The sequence below is a fragment of the Rhineura floridana genome, chromosome 15, assembly GCF_030035675.1.
Source record: "Rhineura floridana isolate rRhiFlo1 chromosome 15, rRhiFlo1.hap2, whole genome shotgun sequence".
Classification (NCBI taxonomy): Eukaryota; Metazoa; Chordata; class Lepidosauria; order Squamata; family Rhineuridae; genus Rhineura; species Rhineura floridana.
Window position 1 is genome coordinate 16,155,240 of NC_084494.1, and position 17,634 is coordinate 16,172,873.

The 17,634-nt window shown below is 43.9% G+C and overlaps 1 protein-coding gene across 2 annotated transcripts in view; it reads left to right on the forward strand.

Moving 5' to 3' along the window:
• Positions 1 to 17,634, forward strand: part of RPS6KA1 (ribosomal protein S6 kinase A1) — a 128,222-nt gene that overhangs the window by 99,648 nt on the left and 10,940 nt on the right. For both annotated transcript variants that reach the window (XM_061598042.1, XM_061598043.1), the window contains 10 exons: positions 665 to 735; positions 1,351 to 1,439; positions 2,499 to 2,563; positions 5,543 to 5,645; positions 7,012 to 7,139; positions 7,751 to 7,876; positions 8,824 to 8,913; positions 9,981 to 10,139; positions 11,306 to 11,467; positions 13,905 to 13,981. In XM_061598042.1, coding sequence (XP_061454026.1) covers positions 665 to 735; positions 1,351 to 1,439; positions 2,499 to 2,563; positions 5,543 to 5,645; positions 7,012 to 7,139; positions 7,751 to 7,876; positions 8,824 to 8,913; positions 9,981 to 10,139; positions 11,306 to 11,467; positions 13,905 to 13,981 — 1,070 coding nt within the window. The remainder of the gene's footprint in view (positions 1 to 664; positions 736 to 1,350; positions 1,440 to 2,498; positions 2,564 to 5,542; positions 5,646 to 7,011; positions 7,140 to 7,750; positions 7,877 to 8,823; positions 8,914 to 9,980; positions 10,140 to 11,305; positions 11,468 to 13,904; positions 13,982 to 17,634) is intronic.

Below are 17,634 nucleotides of genomic sequence, written 5' to 3' on the forward strand. Positions count from 1 at the left end.
GGCCACCACTTGCATCTCTTCGTAGCCAGCTGACATCAATAGGAGCAGCCACTTTGAGCAGCAGATTGTACAATGAATCCCTGCCCTCGGGGAGATTCTTTTGTGAGTTGAGCATATTGCTGCTCAGGCATCTTTACCCAAGCTTGGAATGAACTAGTTCACTGAATTAATTCAAAAATCTCTGAACTACAATTTAAAGTAGTTCCCATAATTGCTGGGTGAGCTGAATGTGAATTAAATTCACTTTGGTGTAGGACTTTGAATAACCTAGGAATAGCCAATGTGGTGCCCTTCAGATGTTGTTTGACTACAGCTCCCATCAGCCCCAGCCAACATGGCCAGCGGTAAGGGATAATGGGAGATAGTCCAGCAACATCTGGAAGGCACCACGTTGGCTGCTCCTGCTCTAACCACTACACCATACTGGATCTTTATTACTATTAAAGAGTTTTATATTTTTTACATTGCCTGTTGATCTGACGGGATCCTCAAGGTGTAGGTACAAAATGTAGGTAAAGCACTGAGACTATTCAACAACAACAAAAATCTCCAAAAACAAATTACCAAGTAAAACAAAAACCAGAGTACAATGAAGTGCATTACGCTTTTCCCCTGGGGGGGCGCGGTTCATGCATATGATGTTTTTGCTTACTGATCTTTGCAGTTTGAGATGCTGACGGGAGCCCTGCCATTCCAAGGGAAGGACCGGAAGGAGACTATGACACTCATTCTCAAGTAAGATCATGTAGCCATGCTGTTGTAACAGGGATGGAGAATCTTTCCAGGCCAAGGTCACTCATGCTCAGCCATCTGGTAGCAGCTTTCCCCTGGTGGGCAGGATCAGAGGCCAAAGTGGCTGGAACAACAGATGTGAATCTTTACCTTTTGTACACAAGGCTAAATTCTAGCCCTTAGAAGGCAGCAGTTTCTACACCCCTGTGTGCCCATCTCTCCATCTTCCATCGAGGCAAACCAGAGGCAGGGTCACAGTTTAAGAGCACATTCCAGCAAGACAAAAGCACTCAAGGAGGGTGTGGGGCAGGGCCAATGTGGTGTGTCGCTTGGGGAGAGTGTTGAAGGACAGATAGTGTTGGTGGGCTGCTTTCAACCCACAGGCTGGAGGTTCCTCACCCCTGTGTTGGAGGCATAGTTCCATGTTCCCTTTGCTGTTGCAACAGCCCTGGTTTGTGACATGGAAATGCCAGAGCACACTTCATGGTTTGAATCTGTGCTGTGAAAGGCAAGACAGCAGAGGGCAGTGGCGCATTGGGGAGGCGGAGATGCTAGTTTCTTTGCTACCCTCTCTCTCTGATTCATGGCTCATTGCACAATTCTTTGCCTTTTGTTTAGAGCAAAGCTGGGCATGCCCCAGTTTCTGAGCTCCGAAGCACAGAGTCTCCTGAGAGCGCTTTTCAAGAGGAACCCAGCCAACAGGTTAGGTAAGATGTCCTGGCTTGCTTTGAGCACATCTGTGATGCCCAAAACGTTGGAGTCAGAGGCACGTTTTTTTGTTTCCAGCAGGGTTTTCTGCAGAATGGTCCCCCCATTGCTCAAACTCTCCTACATAAAGCTTAAATAGCCTAGGAAATTAAAATGTTTCAAGGTTCAGAGGAGATTTTCATGCATTTTACAGATTTATAAACCACTTCACAGCTGGAAGTTATTAAAGTCGTGAACAATAAGGTAAGCATGAGATAAAATAAAAAAGAAAGAGCCTTTAAAAACAACAACAAAACCATTTTTACAACTGTACAGTTGATATTCCATAAGATGACGTAGTCACACTTCGGGAAAAGCCTTCTTGAACAAAAACATCCTCACCAGCTGCCTAAATATCAAGTCATTAAGCACCTGTCTAATTGCACGGGGTAACTGATTCCAGAGGGCTAGAACTGCAGCACTAAAAGCCCAGATGCTAACAAAAACTAAGCACAACTCTGGGGCATGCAGAACTCTCAGCAGTGCCCCATCTGAGGTTTTTAGTTTCCAGGCAGGGATAGGTAGGGGTGAAGTGATCCTTTAGCTCACTGTTCTTCAAGCTTGAGTCTCCAGAGGTGGTTGGACTACAATTCCTATCAATGCTAGCTAGCTTAGCCAACTACAGTTCGAGGAGGGCCATTGGCATTGGACCATCACTCAGGTCCCATCTGTACTATACATTTAAAACATTGCTATGCCATTTTAAACAGTCATGGCTTCTCCTGAGGAATCATAGGAACTGATGTTTGTGAAGGATGCTGAGAGTAATTAGGAGACCCCTATTTCCCTCACAGAGCTAGTTTCCAGAGTGATTTAACAATCAATCCCTCTTCCCAGGAAACCCTGGGCATTGTAGCTCTGTGAGGGGAATAGGGGCCTCCTTAACAACTCTCAGCACCCTTAACAAATTACAGTTCCCACGATGCCTTGGGGAAAGCCACAACAGTTAAAATGGCATCATAGTGCTTGATCCTATGTTGTATGTAGAAGCAATCCAAAAGGGCACCTTTCTCTTTCAGGTTCCACGTCAGATGGCGTTGAAGAAATAAAACGTCACCCTTTCTATTCCACCATTGATTGGAATGTGAGTACTAGTCTTTTCCTCTCAGCTTACCAATTTAGTCTCCAAGTTCTCAAAATTTCCCACCTAGGCCCAGAAAGCTATTTTGGTGGCTCCCGAAAATTATGAAAATGGCTGGAAAAGAGACATACAATGCTGTGAAAAAGTATTTGCCCTGTCTGATTTTCTGCATTGTTGCATACTTTTGGCACTGAATGTTGTCAGATCTTGAACCAAACCTAATATTAGGGAAAAGGGAAGCTGAGTGAACAAACACAAGATTTTGATACTTATTTCATTTATTTATTAGAGAAAATTAAGGAACACCCAATGCCCCCTTGTGAAAAAGTAATTGCCCCCTTAGACTCAAAACCTGGTTACGCCACCTACACAGCAATGACTGCAACCAAACGCTTCCTGTAGTTCTTGATCAATCTCTCACAGGGCTGTGGTAGAATTTTGACCCACTCCTCCATGCAGAACTGCTTTAACTCAGTGACATTTGTGGGTTTTCGAGCATGAACTGCTCCTTGCAGGTCCTGCCACAACATCTCAATGGGGTTTAGGTCTGGACTTTGACTAGGCCATTCCAAAGCTTTAACTGTCTTCTTCCTCAGCCATTCTGATGTAGGCTTGCTTGTGTGTTTTGGATCATTGTCTTGCTGCATGACCCAGGTGAGCTTCAGCTGACAGACAGATGGCCTGACATTTGCCTGTGGCATTCTATGAGACAAAGCAGAATTCGTGGTTTCTCGGTTAGAGTGTTGGACTACGACCTGGGAGATCAGGGTTCAAATCCCCACATAGGTATGAAGCTCACTGGGTGACCTTGGGCCGGTCACTGCCTCTCAGCCTCGGAGGAAGGCAATGGTAAACTACCTCTGAATACCGCTTACCATGAAAACCCTATTCATAGGGTCGCCATAAGTCGGAATCGACTTGAAGGCAGTCCATTTCTATTTCCATTTTCAATGATGGCCAGTCGTCCAGGTCCTGATGCAGCAAAGTATCCCCAAACCATGACTCTGCCACCACCATGCTTGACTGTTGGTATGAGGTTCTTCATGTGGAATGCAGTGTTTGGTTTTCGCCAGACATAATGGGGGCCCTGTCACCCAAAAAGTTCCATCTTTGACTCATCTGTCCATAGAACATTGTTCCAGAACTCTTGAGGATCATCCAAGTGCTTTCTGGCAAACTGTAAATGAGCTTTCATGTTCTTCTTAGTGAGCAGTGGTTTCCGCCTCGCTACTCTGCCATGAATCCCATGTTTGCACAGGGTCTTTCTGATGGTGGAGTCATGAACATTGACCTTGGCTGAGGCGAGAGACGCCTGCAATCCCTGGATGTTGTTCTGGGGTCCTTCCTGGATGATTTTACGCCTTGCTCTTGGAGGGATTTTGGCAGGACGGCCACTCCTGGGAAGATTCACTACTGTCCCAAACCTTCTCCATTTGGTCACTATGGCTCTGACTGTGGTTGGTGGAGCCCCAGAGCCTTAGCAATAGCTTTGTAACCCTTTCCAGACTGATAAGTATCAACAACTATTTTCCAGAGGTGTTCAGGCATTTCTTTTGATCGTGGCATGATGTGGCTTTGGAACCCGTGTGCTGGCAACTTCAATCTGATGGCAAGGGGCAAAGTTAGTCAGATTTATATTGGGCAGGGCTGGCCAAATCAGACCTGATTGTTTACGAAGGTATTCAAACACCTGACCCTAATAATCCCTTTCATTGGGTTGAGTTCATATGGGGGCAATTACTTTTTCACACAGGGGCATTGCGTGTTGCCTAACTTTCTTTAATAAATAAATGAAATAAGTATCAAAATGTTGTGTTGTTTGTTCACTCAGATCCCTTTTCCCTAATATTAGGTTTTGTTCAAGATCTGACAACATTCAGTGCCAAAGATATGCAACAATGCTGAAAATCAGACAGGGGACAAATACTTTTTCACAGCACTGTAGGTGGTGTGCTTTTTTCCCTTCAATTTAAAAAGTCAAACCAACCAATAACTATTCAAACTCTGGTCGGCACATTTCTCTGTATACAAAACAGCAGCCAATTTGGGGCTCAACAAACTGGAATAGTGGAAAGTACACCAGGTTGCCCGTCACAGGATCCAGTTAAAATTCTGGCCTAGTTCTTCCTGGTGTGACAAAGCTGTCTGGACTGTACCTCTTTAGACTGCGGGTGGGTAGGTTGGGGTATCACACAATAGAATGCTCCTTTTTGCAAAATTATTCCCTGCATATATATATAATATAAAAAGCACGTCATGGTCAGGAGAAGGCTAGGTTACAACCCTTCTTCCTGATAATCTTTTTTTTTATGTAAAGGTTAAGGAATCTCTGGCCTGTGCGCCACTCTTGACCCACCAGTTGGTCCTAGTTACCCCATGAGGCCATTTCCCTCAAACCACACCTTCTTGTACAGCTGTTACCGGGTGATGTCAGCCGATAGGCAGGGTTAAATCCTGTTGGCTGCTGCTTTGCCAGCACGTTCCCTGTGGGGAACGTGCTGGCGAAGCACATCCCTGCAGCCAGCAGGATTGAACCCTCAGCACATCGCTGCTTTGCCAGTGCATTCCCTGCAGGAAATGTGTTGGCAAACTAGTCCCCACCCATGCGGATCATCTTTGATGGGTAAGGTCATCCGCCTGTCAGTCACCTGACATTGTCATGACATCAGATGATTGACAGTTGGGCAGTCCAAGTTGGCCAGCGGGGGTAGCCCACCAGGCCAAAAAGGTTCCCCACCCTTGCTTTACATAAAGAGAATGTTTTCGGATGAAGGAGCATTCCATCATGTGGCACCACCATTCCAAAGTGGTGCAGTCCGGGGGCTACCACCTGGGGAAGAACTAGGCTTCTGACTGGAATTTTGCTCTGCTCTTTCTCTTTTTGGCATTCTTGGTGCATCTGTATCTCCCCTTTACAGAATGTCTCCTTTATTTGGTAAAACTTACTCAGCTGCCTCTTCTGTATCATTTTTCACTTTGCAGAAGCTCTTTCGCCGAGAAATCACGCCACCTTTCAAACCTGCCGTGGGCCAACCAGACGATACCTTTTACTTTGACAAAGAGTTTACCTCCCGTACGCCAAAAGGTTTGTGTTTTCGACTATTGCAAGATAAGAGAGTGCCTCATGGTGTTGCAATGAAGTGATTAAGCCTAAACCAGACAGGGAATGTGGTGCCCTCCAAGTGTTTGTTGGATTACAACTCCCATCATCCTTGACCAATGGCCATGGTGGCTGAGGATGATGGGAGTTGTAGTCTGACAAGATCTGAAGGGCCACACATTCCCCATTCCTAGCCCAAACGATGATGTCTGGAACCATAGTCCATTGGACACAAATCACATCTGAAGTTGGCTTTAAAATCATTCCATTGGTACAAAGTTCAAATTGGGATTTTGGTTGTGGTGAACTTTTTGTTCTTGAGCTTTTTGCACATTTCCCCCCTTGGAAGCATGATTAATTGATTTTGCTTGATGCTTCATGCCCAACTGCCAGTTCAAAAGTTCCCCATGTACTTTCCCAATATGAAAAACTTGCATTTGTGTTAGGAAAGTGTAATAAAATTGGTATGTTGGGATGTACAGGGAGACTTTGGCATATCCATACCATACATTTAAAGCATTGTTATACCTCTTTTAAGAGTCATGGCTTCCTCCAAAGAATCCTGGGAAATGTAATCTGTTATGGGTGCTGAGGGTTGTTGGGGTACCCCTTTTCCCCTCACAGAGCTACAATTCCCAGAGGGATTGATTGGTAAACCACTCTAGGAATTGTTGCTCTGGGAAGGGAATAGGGGTATCCTAGCAATAGTCACCACCCTTAACAAACTACAATTCCCAGGATGTTTTGGTGGAAATCATGACTGTCAATGTGGTATAATACTGCTTTCACTGTATGCTGTGAATGTGGTCTCTATCTAAAGGCGATAATTCAGTCATTTAATTCTCTTCCCCAGCCTGAAATGGTATGGCCTGACAACAGTTGTACCACATGAATGTCCCACTGATTTGTTTCTTTTTTAAGGCTTTGTGCCACAGGTGACAAGACCTTTTTGTCTCTGGATTGCCAAGGTTCTGAAGACCAAGATTCTTCTTATCTTGGTGCTACCTTGATTTTTGGGAGAGAACGGCTAAATGCCATCTGTGGAATATTCCCAGCGAGGTCCACCTGCCACCTTCAATGACATCTTTTTGGCACCAGGCAAAGGTTTACCTTTTCCCCCAGGTCTTTTGATAGACTGAGATGATGTTTTTCCTGCTAGTGGACTGCCTAGGCTTCCTGTGGCTGTTAAGGGTTTTTTTTAATGCTATAATGTATTTACATTAATATATTTAAATGTGTTGTAAGTTGCTTGGAGACTTTTGGGTAATGAGCAACTAGCAGACAATAATAATAAAATAAGCTGTTGTTTCAATACAGTCAGTTCTCTCTCCTTCTGCCTCTCCTATTCCAGACTCCCCTGGGATTCCGCCAAGCGCAGGGGCCCATCAGCTCTTCCGGGGGTTCAGTTTTGTGGCCACTGGGTTGATAGAGGATGAGAAGGCCAAATCTCCACCAGTGCCATTGCATTCTATGGTACAGGTAAGAAGAGGCGTGGAGAGTACCTGACAAGCTTCATGGAAGCTGCAACTCCTTGGCTTGCCTACAGCAAGTTGAATTAAAGTTGGACCTAATTAAGGTTGCCTTCCCAAATTGTATAATGTGTTATTTTCCTCCTTATTCCCAAAGCAAATATCAATAAAAGTACTACCACCACCAGTCTGTGGTCCTTCTCTAAGTTGCTAGGTGTGTATACACAGAGAGCATACTTGCCTATTTAGGAGACCTGAATATAGCACAATTGATTGGTGCATACACCACATGAACACCTCTACAAATTTTAAAAATACCATCTGCATCCTAGCCCTCCCTTCCTACCCAAAAGCTGCTATTTGCAGGGTAAATGTGTGTACAGAGGAAAATAACAAGTTTAGGGGAGGGATTTTCATTGGGAAAACAGTTCTGAGAAACAAGGGTTTAAAAAAAACACAGCCCACCTTACCTGGATGCCCAATCTGGCTCTCCACACACAACCTCTCTTTGAAGAAGAGACAGAAGCCTTCATGTGCCTCTGTCATCTTGTGAATTTTGGCCCACTGATACAGCCTAAATGTTCCTTGTTCTCTTCTCTTTGTATTCAACCTGATGTCTAGCAACTGCATGGCAAGAATCTCCAGTTTAGTGATGGTTACGTAGTGAAGGAGGCGATTGGTGTGGGTTCCTACTCGGTGTGCAAGCGCTGCATTCACAAGGCAACAGGCACAGAATATGCTGTCAAGGTCAGAACACGTGGAGGGGGATGGAGGGTATTTCTTACTCTATTACCAAAAATCAACTTCTGCTTCAGTGGTTTTCCTAAACCCATAGAGCTGCCGCCACTCAGTCTTGTTTATTCCTTTTGAACCCTTAACTTACCAATAACCCTTGTAACTGTGGGATATAGGCATGGTTCAATGCCAATCGGATGTAGTCCTTATGAGCACAACAATGTAAGGTGGTCGCATGAGCTTAATATTTAAATATCACCTTACATGTTTGTGTTCATAAGGACTGCATTTCAGAAATTCCATTATGTTTGATGTATGTTCATATTTTGGGGAAGATTAAAGTGAATTTGTTTTTCTTAAACATAGTTTATTACATTTTTATATACAAAACAGTGCGAGGGCACAGCTTACACACACACAATAGTAATAACATAACAAAAACACCAACAAGGTCACACATATGCAAAAAGAGAAAAATAGCAATAGGCAGTTAACAGCAATGGGTGGCAATGAAACAGACAGAAATGATTGACTAGATGTGGAATGGTCAGTAGAAAAAACCTCTCCAGAACTGCTTGTGAACCACAGGCGGTTTCATACTCGTCTGCCCATTTATAAATGAGAAAAAAGGAAACCACATTTCTTCAGAGGCGCTTGATTTGGAGTGACCTCTGGCCTGCTGCACTGAACTAGTCAATTTTTCCAACAAGGCCAGAGACTGTATACGTGCCTAATGGCTTCAAGTTTAAAGTCTGAGGATGTCTTCCACCCTCCTGCTATTGGGAAGATTAAAGTAGAATTCTATTTTATATATATTTCAGTAGCAATTCCTATATATATACATGTATTTTTCTTTCCTCGTACCCAGTTTTGTGCCTTAGCCCATGTTTTGAATGCTCACAGTGTGAGATAAATGCTAAATTGGTGTGGCTGTATAATAAGCAGTGTGCATTTTGCAGGTCATTGACAAGAGTAAGCAGGATCCCTCGGAGGAGATTGAGATACTCCTACGGTACGGACAGCACCCAAATATCATCACATTGAAGGATGTGAGTGTAATAGTAGAATGGGGTTAATCAGAAACTTGTTTGCTGATGGGCTGTGTGTATGTGCTAGGCATGGGCTCCGTTGGCTGTTACCAGTTTGAAAGCATTCCATTGATCTCACCTGCTGATATCAATTGGAGTTCATTCTTTGTCCACAAGCCACTGTTTTTACTGATACAATTTTTCACCCCTTTGGAAAAAATAGTGATAATTAATTTTTAAATATCGATATTTTGAAAGGAAATACTGATAATTGCAAGAAAATACCAAATTCAAGAAAATATTGATTAAAACATTGATACTAATATAAATACTTTAGATGCTAATGTTTTTTTTTTTAAAAAACAACCATTTCCAAAAGCAACCACAGAAAATCACTACATAATAATCCGATCCACGACGATAGTGAATAAGTGAATTTTGGTACCAAATTCGAATTGTGCAGTGTATGGGTTAGGAATTAAATGTGTAGTTCTTCTGTAAAACTATATAAACCTGTGTCTCCCTTTGTTACCCCCAGTTTAGATATGCAGCTGGCATTTTGCATAGCTGTCACCTTGCAACATTGATAGAATGTGCATAGCCATGCACAAGCAAGTTCTGATGGTGCTCTCCCATACAGCAGTGACTCTCGCCTTTATCCCAGCAGTACAATGGGAGTGTGTTTCTAGATGCACGGAAGCAAGGATGCAGCCCTCGCCTCTGAGAGGCTGGCCGTTTCGTTAGGGTGCCTTAGAAGGTCACACTCAACCCTCATCACGCAGGCTGTCTTTTCCTCCAGCAGTGCTTTACTGGATCAGACACAATGTTTTCTCTACGTTTTGTGGGCTGGGCGTTACAAGAGCCAAGGCTGTCAGAATGCCAAGTTTTGTGCCCATCATTAAATTTTAGGTGCATCATATAGTAAATCTGTGCAGGACACACTTTTCCCTGTGCGCTTTCCTGCCTTTAGCGCACTCAGCTGCATGCGAGGATAGGTATCCTGGGCATAAATGCCAAAGTCTGCGCTTGGGAGTGGTTTCAGGAGTGTAGCTGTAAGTGACTCCTTTTAAGACCTGTCCATTTGGTAGGTATACGACGATGGCAAGCATGTTTATCTGGTGACTGAGTTAATGAGAGGAGGGGAGCTTCTGGATCGCATCCTCAAGCAGAAGTGCTTCTCCGAAAGGGAGGCCAGCTCTGTCCTACACACGATCTGCAAGACCGTGGAATATCTTCACTCCCAAGGGGTGAGTTCCAAGATGCAGAGAAACGGGCTGAGCCTGCAGGTGCTCTCTTCTTCTCTTTTCCAGCTGCACAGAAGCAAGCCTGTGTCTGGGAGAGTGGGATGCAGCATGATGCTTCTGTGTTCGATAGCATCTTCCATAGGCTCTTGCCCAACCCACTTACCCATAGCAAAGCGAGCTGAATCATCTAGTCATGTCCAGTTCCATCAGCCTTTTTCCTTGCAAGTTATTAAGACCATGTTTCCATTTTAATAGCTTTTTATCTTGCCACTACAATATACCAGGGCAGCTTGCAGACAGCAACTACAGTAAGACACAGCAGAAGAACAAAGTAATGAAATATTTTTTAAAAAGCAAGTAAAAGCAGCATAAAAACCAATTATTGTCTTAAATGGTCTTGTAAAATAAAAAACCTTGTGCAGGCACTAGGCAACCTCCTCGGAGAGGGGGCTCCATAAAGAGGATGTCATCACTGATAAGCCATGGTCCCCAGTTGCTGCCTGCCATCGTGCATTCAGCAGGGGCAGCTGAAGATGACTCTCTAATAGTGACTGGAAAAGGGGAGGGAGGGAGGTCAAACACGTGACTGACCACAATACATTCCTGGTGGGACTGCAATCATTTTGGTAAGTCGCAAATTCTGCAGGCCTGCGTGGGATGGTCTGCTCCTTTTCTGTCACAATCAATTTACGGTTTGCCCAAGCTTTATGATCAACTTTAGAGGCCATGCTCCTGGTCCCAACATCGCATGAGATTAGACAAAATACGTACAAGAGGCAGGACAACCTTGGTGGTGGCACCAAAACTCTGAATGCCCTGTCTGTGGAGATTAACTGTTAGATTCCCTCTCCTCCATCTCTTTCTCCTTTTAGCTCTCCACTGAAGGCTTTCTTTCAACAAACTTTTTAATGATCTGCTTTTAAGGATTGCTCTGTTTTAATTGATACCTTATTGTTGCTCTTTTGCTGGAGAGGGGAGGTAAGCTTTGTCTTGTGTTTTTTTTGTAAGCCACTTTGGGTGTGTTTGAAAAGGATAACCAGGATATAAATGAATGCATAGCAATAATTTTCGAAGTAAGCTTAAAATCTGGGTCTGGAGCTATTGTTTATTAGTTGGAAGGCAGCCATGACCAGAGGGATAACCTGTGGTTTCCACTGTTGCCTTCACAGGTGGTCCACAGAGACTTGAAACCTAGCAACATCCTCTACGTAGATGAATCTGGCAACCCAGAGTCTATTCGCATTTGCGACTTTGGCTTTGCCAAGCAGCTACGGGCAGACAATGGGCTGCTCATGACCCCTTGCTATACGGCCAACTTTGTGGCTCCAGAGGTGAGTAGCTCATGAGCCTAGCTGCACCTGCTGTGGTCAGGTTCTTGCCATCATCTGTAAAATACACTTATTCTGCTGCTTTTGCCCGTTTCAGCATGCAGGTGCAAATGAGATTTCCAGCATGACTGCTGGGGAGTTTGGGGGGAGATGTGGGTCAGGATAGAAGTAGGGCTTCTGTCTTCCCATGTCATACCCCTCACTGGCCCTGTTTCACCCCCTAATAGAACCATGGTTTGGGAAAAACTGTGGATGGGGTAGAGGGCAAGTTCTGAACCTGAGGACTGCCAGCTTCATTCAGGTGGTCCACGGTATGTCCGCATGAAATAGTCTTGTTAATTTCTAACTGGATTTTTACTGCTGCTTTTGTTTTTTATATATATTGCATTTTATTATATTACACTTTCAATTCTATGGAATGCAAATTGTAATCCAATAAAATACAATAGAAGAAATAGAAGAAGCAATAAAAATATAATTAAGAAACAATAACAGCACCTTGCACAGTACATTACAACTGCTACAGCAGGCAGAAAAATCATTTAGATATTGAATAGCATGGGGGATAAGATTGAATGCTGCAGAACCTCACACTGAAGGCTACATACATGGGGCTGAACAGTGCTCCCCCAGCACTACCTTCTGTGGGCAGCGCAAGTAGGAGTGGGACCACTGCAAAGCACTGCTACCTGCTCCCCACTCAGCCACTCCAGAAGGGTACCATGGTTGGTGGTATCGCAAGCTGCTGAGAGAGGATCAACAGGGTTGCACCCCCTGTCTTTCTCCCAATAAAAGCAACCATACAGTGTGACCAAGGCAGTCTCTGTGCCAAAACTGGGTCTGAACCCCATCTGAAATGCATCCAGGAAATCAGTTTCATTCAAGAGTGTCTGGATCTAGTTGATGACCACCCGCTCAGGAACCTTGCTCAGGAAGGGGACATTAGCTGCTGGTCTGCAGTGGCGGCTGGTGGCTCTGTGTCAGTGGAGCAGTGGCATCCGGCACTTTGGACAGCTCCTTGAAAGTTCAGACTAAAACCCAGTGCTGATTTCACTGCTCAGCGGACATGGAGCAATCAGCCACCACTGCTAGTCTGTAATTATGTAGATCTTCTGGGTCCAAGGACGTATTTTTTTCAGGCGTGGTCTTACTGCTGTCTCCTTGATTTATCTAATTTATAAAAAATATTTGTATACTGTTATTCATTTTTAAAAAGTCAAAGCCATTTGCAACAAGCGTACATGTATGCAATAAAATTTAATAACTTAAAATCAGAAATCATTGACTTTCTGTAACAGAAAGAGATCTTCTCAATTGCCTAGATAAGCCTGATAGCCCAGGACCACTGCCTCTTATAATGCAGCCAAGGACCACCTCCATGGACCAACCAGCCATCCCCCCCCCCGGTTAGATTTAGCAAGCTTAACATTTGCTAATCAGATTCCCGCATAGTTTGATTCCTGGAAGCAAACCAGAGTTGCTTTTCCAGTAAATGGCCAATTTCACCAAATCATCTTGGGCCTAGAAAATGCTGGAACATATCAAGAGGTCTGTATGGCAGATTATAATATGACAGAATGATAGTCACTAGGTTGACAGGCACCTAATAGTTGTATGTTCTGGTTGGCAAATGCAACAGTCAAATGTATTTTCTAAAAACCATTGATCATTGTAAAAATACAAGTCAGTATTGAGGCACGTTTTAGCATAAGTCCTCAGAGCACTGGACCCTATGTTGTGCAGTGAAACTGCTAAAGAAACCTTGTATGTAGTGTAGTTATCCTTGTTCATAAGCACATAACAAATTATCTGCCTACTATTCAAGAAGGAAACATTTCTTCGCTAGGATTTGTGGACTCAGTTATGGTGGCCAAGCGATGCTTTGCCCCAGCTTCTATTTGAACCATCGGCAGCTGAAATTGCTTCTATCTTGCTATGCAATATAGTGAGTTTGCTCTCCAAGACTAACCTGTGAGGCACCACACACACACACACATCCCTAAATGTCTCTAAGTTAAAGGTTTTTGTATGACTGAAGCAGCTTCTTTTTGCTCATGGTAATACATTCCTAAAAGCAGATGAAACTCGTGTCTTTCTTTTCTGTTTCATAGAGCCCAGTGAGCAGGGAAGAGGCCTGCTAGCTCAACGTGTCCCCACTTCTTATTGAATTTTATCCCATTCTTCCTGGAGAGATAAAGCACCCTTTAACAGTTATGGCTTCCCCCAAAGATTCCTTGGCGCTATAATTTGCTAAGGGTGCTGGGAACTGTAGCTCTGTGATGGCTCTCCTCACAACTCTTAGCACTCTTAATAAGTGACAGTTCCCAGGATTCTCTGGGGGAAGCCATGACTGGTAAAGTGGCTTAAGAGTGGTTTAAATGCATTGTGTGGATGTGATCTGGTATCCTCTCTCATTGTTCTTGGTTCTCATCTCATTTAGGTTTTGAAGCGGCAAGGCTACGATGAAGCTTGTGATATCTGGAGCTTAGGGATCCTCCTCTACACAATGTTGGCGGGGTAGGTTCCAGCATCCTTTTTAGTTGGTTAACAGCAGGGTTTCAGCCTTATATATTTATTACAGTTTAGCCCACCAAGGAGCTGAAGGGAGAGGGGCATATGGTTCTCCTTTCTCTGCCTTTATCTTCACAACAACCCTGCAAGGTAAGTTGGGCTGGAAGAGAATGACTGACCCAAGCTCACTCAATGATCTTCATGGCTGAGCAAGGGATTTGAACCTGGGTCCTCCCCATTTCTAGTTCATCACGCTAAGCACTACACCACACTGGCTGCATGTGAAATTTTAATTGATTAATCTTATGAAGGGTTTTTTTAAATTAATAAATTAATTTACAATACCAAATCACATACAAATATATATACAAATGCAGACCATTTAAATATGTATAAAATCAATATAAATAAATAATTCACATACTTATTTAATCATCTGAAGTAAAGCAACATATTTATTTGTTTATTTATTTATTATTTAGATTTATATCTGGCCCTTCCTCCCAGTAGGAGCCCAGGACAGCAAACAAAAGCACTAAAAACACTTTAAAATATTATAAAAACAGACTTTGAAATATATTAAAACAAAACATCTTTAAAAACATTTAAAAAGAAAAGTTTTTAAAACATATTAAAAAGCAATTCCAAGACAGACGCAGACTGGGATAAGGTCTCAAAAGGCTTGTTGAAAGAGGAAAGTTTTCAGTAGTCGCCAAAAAGGTAACAGAGATGGCGCCTGTCTAGTATTTAAGGGGAGAGATTTCCAAAGGGTAGGTGCCACTACACTAAAGGTCCACTTCTGTGTTGTACGGAACGGACCTCCTGATAAGATGGTATCTGCAGGAGGCCCTCACCTGCAGAGTGTAGTGATTGGGTATAAGGGATAAGTCTTTCAGATATCCTGGTCCCGAGCTGTATAGGGCTTTGTACAGCAAACTTATATTACCTCTTCTCTTCCTCTCCTTATTTTTCTATTTTTCCTTAACTCTCTCTTTGTTCTGTTAATCCTTTATTTCAAAAGATGAATCATACTAGTTTTAGTCAATTATTTGATGTGATCTATTGATTTTAAATTGATGCGTGTGTGGATATACTGAGACATACACAGAGACAAATCTATACACACATGTATATGTGTGTGTGTATATATGTATATTTAAAACTCAGAAAGAGTTTTCAGTTCAGAGATATGTATATGATTATGTAATGGATTATGCCATTAGTTTATGTTTTAATCATGTTTTGAGCAATGTTCCACTTTTTATTGTATTATTGAATGACCAGCAATGGTCTTAGCAAAAACGATTTGGATAAAAATAGTATTTCTGAAGCAAAAAGCATAAACTCTTTCATTTTTACATCATGTGCATGTGTGTAGCTGGCATCTTCATAAGAGTCATTCTGTCCTCCGTGTGTGAGAAGGGAAAATGCCGATTTTAGGATGGTGCTTGCCATGTGCAGTTGTTTATGAGCTGCAACTCTTCATTGGATGGCTATTAAACTGCCCTGGTCTCTTACAAGTAGCACAGACTGCTACCCAGCATTCGGCAGAGTAGGACTGGCCCACCCATTGAGCAGAGTGAGGCGGCTGCCTCAGGGAGGAAGCGCTAGTTTTTAAAGGTGGGGGGACAGACAGCACTAGTGCACACACAGCCCCTCGGCCATTCCTCCTGAGCCCCCGGCAGCCTGCTGCCCTCAAATGTAGTGATTTAGGACACTGCCCTGTTGCCAGTGTTCAAGTAAGCGTCTACTGCCAATCTGGCCGGCTTCTGTACATGGAATTGTGGGGTGGGGGAGGAGCTTGTTCTTCGCCTCCAGTAACAAAATATCTTGGGCTGGCCCTGATGCACAGTGAAGTGCCCCCCCTTGGGTGACTGATTTTGGGGTGTCAAGAAAGGGCAGCAAAGATTTTAGTTACGTAACTTATTGTTGTACTTTTTTTGTGCGGGGCAAGGCACATGTGAGATTTTCTGCTCCAAGTGCCAAACAACTTGACCAGTATTGCGTACGATGCACCTTGACTCTGTGTGTGAGGACAGGGAAAAGAGTGCCATTCGCTGCTACACCTGAGGCAGCAAAATGTCTTGGGTGGCTGTAATTTTGAAAATAGGTTAACATCTGTAAGCTGCCCTTCTTCAGAAGAACTCTGTCATGTAGCTAGGGTTCTAGGCACTGACCACTCTGGTCTGCTGCACTTCAGCAAGTTTGCTGCATTGTGTGCCTTCAGCCGAAACCCAGCAATTCCCAAGGAAAGCCTAATTGTTGAAGTAGATTCTCTTGTGCTTGTAAAAGTGATGGTAGACGTGCCACACCCATATGTAGGATATTCCAGAACTGGTCTTACCACTAGATGGCAGCATTTTCCTAGAATCAGCGAAGGAGATGTCCCTTCCTGGTGTTTCTCGGGAGCCTCAGTGGTTGAAGAAGGAATGTTAGGGCCTGAAGGGGGACCCTAATGAAGAGGAAGAGGCAAAATGCATTGCACTGGGAGGGTGGGTGAGCTACTGCAAAGCATGAAGACCCTTTTAGCTAGAGCTCATTGAAAGGAGGAAACAAGATGGCCCAATAGCAGCAACTGGTCGCAGGTTTGGCTGCTGGGCAGTGCTCAGTAGAGACTCCCAGTCTGCCGTGTAAGAGCCAAACTAGAGCTGCAGACATGTTAGATGCTTCAAAAGCAGCCAGACTGTTCTCTCTTCCCAAGGCTGGACACATCTCGCTTCCCCACTGCTGATTAGGACTGCCCATAACAAAGCATTGGGCCAGCCACTGGGTCTGCCTGAAGCATTTTCATTGGGTGGCAACGTGGTTGATGGCCAATCAGTTTTGAAGTCTGTGCGAAGTTGGCTTCAAGGTAAAACGAGCTGCAACTTCGAAGGTTTGGGGGTAAAAGGGGACAAGATTTGCCTGGCATCGTGTGTCTCCCGCATTCAGACAATGGAGGTGGAGGCGCACTGAAGCCAGCAAAATCATAAGTGTGTTCTACCCCCATTGTTCTGGGTTTTGTATTCTTTAGTTACAGGCGCACGAGATCCCTGATTTGCACCGAAATTGTAGCACATGGGAAGGGAAGGTTTAATCCTTCTATCCCCAGCCACACGCCTGAAGAAGAGCCCCCCACAGGCCTGTAATTAGAGAAAGATACCCCCCAGCCTGCTTTCTAGCTATGAATCTAGCATAACATGTAGTTTGGCCCCAAGACCAAGGAGAATGAGACATGGTGCCTTAATTGCCCTTTGATGACAGCAGCGGATGATAGATTTTGGTGGCCTACATGAAAAAATGAATATGCCAAAGGGTTTAATATTCACACTACTTTATGGTTAGCTGTCTCAGAAGAGCTCAGAATGGGTGGCATGTAGCCCCCAGGTGGTCTTCCATCCAATAGCTTTACACCAGATGTGGGGAATCTTTGGCCTCCCAGATGTTGCTGAACTTCAACTCCCATTGGCCCCCAGCACTACGGCCAATGGCTAGAGATGATGGGTGTTGTAGTTCAGCAACATTTGGAAGGCCAAAGGCTCCCCACACCTGCCTTAAAGGATCTGGGCCATTAGATTCATCAGTAAACTGGTGTCCTGTGCCTTCAAACCATTCTCTGCTTTTCTCCCAATTATGACCAGAAACAGTCTTTAAGAAATTACAAAGCGCAGTGCAGAGAG